This window comes from Nanorana parkeri, unplaced genomic scaffold (assembly GCF_000935625.1).
Source record: "Nanorana parkeri isolate BGI_ZX_2015 unplaced genomic scaffold, ASM93562v1 scaffold2855, whole genome shotgun sequence".
In the NCBI taxonomy this organism is placed as follows: domain Eukaryota; kingdom Metazoa; phylum Chordata; class Amphibia; order Anura; family Dicroglossidae; genus Nanorana; species Nanorana parkeri.
In genome coordinates this window covers 71,761-72,437 of record NW_017309123.1, presented here as the reverse complement: position 1 = coordinate 72,437, position 677 = coordinate 71,761, and the positions used below count along the sequence as shown (strand labels likewise).

Genomic DNA, 677 nt, shown 5'->3' with positions numbered 1-677 from the left:
GTCACCTGACGCGTTCCGAGGTTGAACGGGAGCTGCTCAAGCACAAAGAACTCCTGAAGAAGAAGGACGGTCACATTCGGGAGCTGGAGGACTACATCGACAACTTGTTGGTGCGGGTGATGGAAGAGACGCCCAGCATTCTGCGGGTGCCCTACGTGCCTTCCAGGAAAGCCGGCAAATTCAACCAGAGTTAGCCGGGCCACCGATGTGACGGGTGAATGTGGCTGCCGAGTCTTCCCCTACGACCCTCACAGCGCCAAGAGCTCTCACTGCCCAAGTTTCTGCAAACGGCCCTCGAGAGATGCTCCAAATCCAGCCATGAAATTCGATGATTGTATGACGGTACCGATGTCACGGCGGCTCCGCGCAATGCTGCAGTCTGTAGGGATCACTTTTTAGTGTTAGAATTGACAAATTAAAAAGAACCTGGTGAAATATCTGCGTGTCACCCGCCTACCAAACTCAGACAACGCCGTACATTGACCTCATCCCTACTGAACATGAGCCCGGGCCGTCTCCTCCAACATCCGTACCTGACCTCATCCCTACTGAGCATGAGCCCCGGGCCGTCTCCTCCAACATCCGTACCTGACCTCATCCCTACTGAGCATGAGCCCCGGGCCTTCTCCTCCAACATCCGTACCTGACCTCACACATGGGACACATTCCCTCAGACA

General features: G+C 55.2%; 1 protein-coding gene across 1 annotated transcript in view; it reads left to right on the top strand.

The window, feature by feature from the left end:
- Positions 1-247, top strand: part of RAB11FIP2 (RAB11 family interacting protein 2) — a 21,278-nt gene extending 21,031 nt beyond the window's left edge. Inside the window, exon 5 of the mRNA XM_018574278.1 lies at positions 3-247. Coding sequence (XP_018429780.1) covers positions 3-194 — 192 coding nt within the window. The 3' untranslated portion in view covers positions 195-247. The remainder of the gene's footprint in view (positions 1-2) is intronic.
- Positions 248-677: the final 430 nt, after the last annotated feature.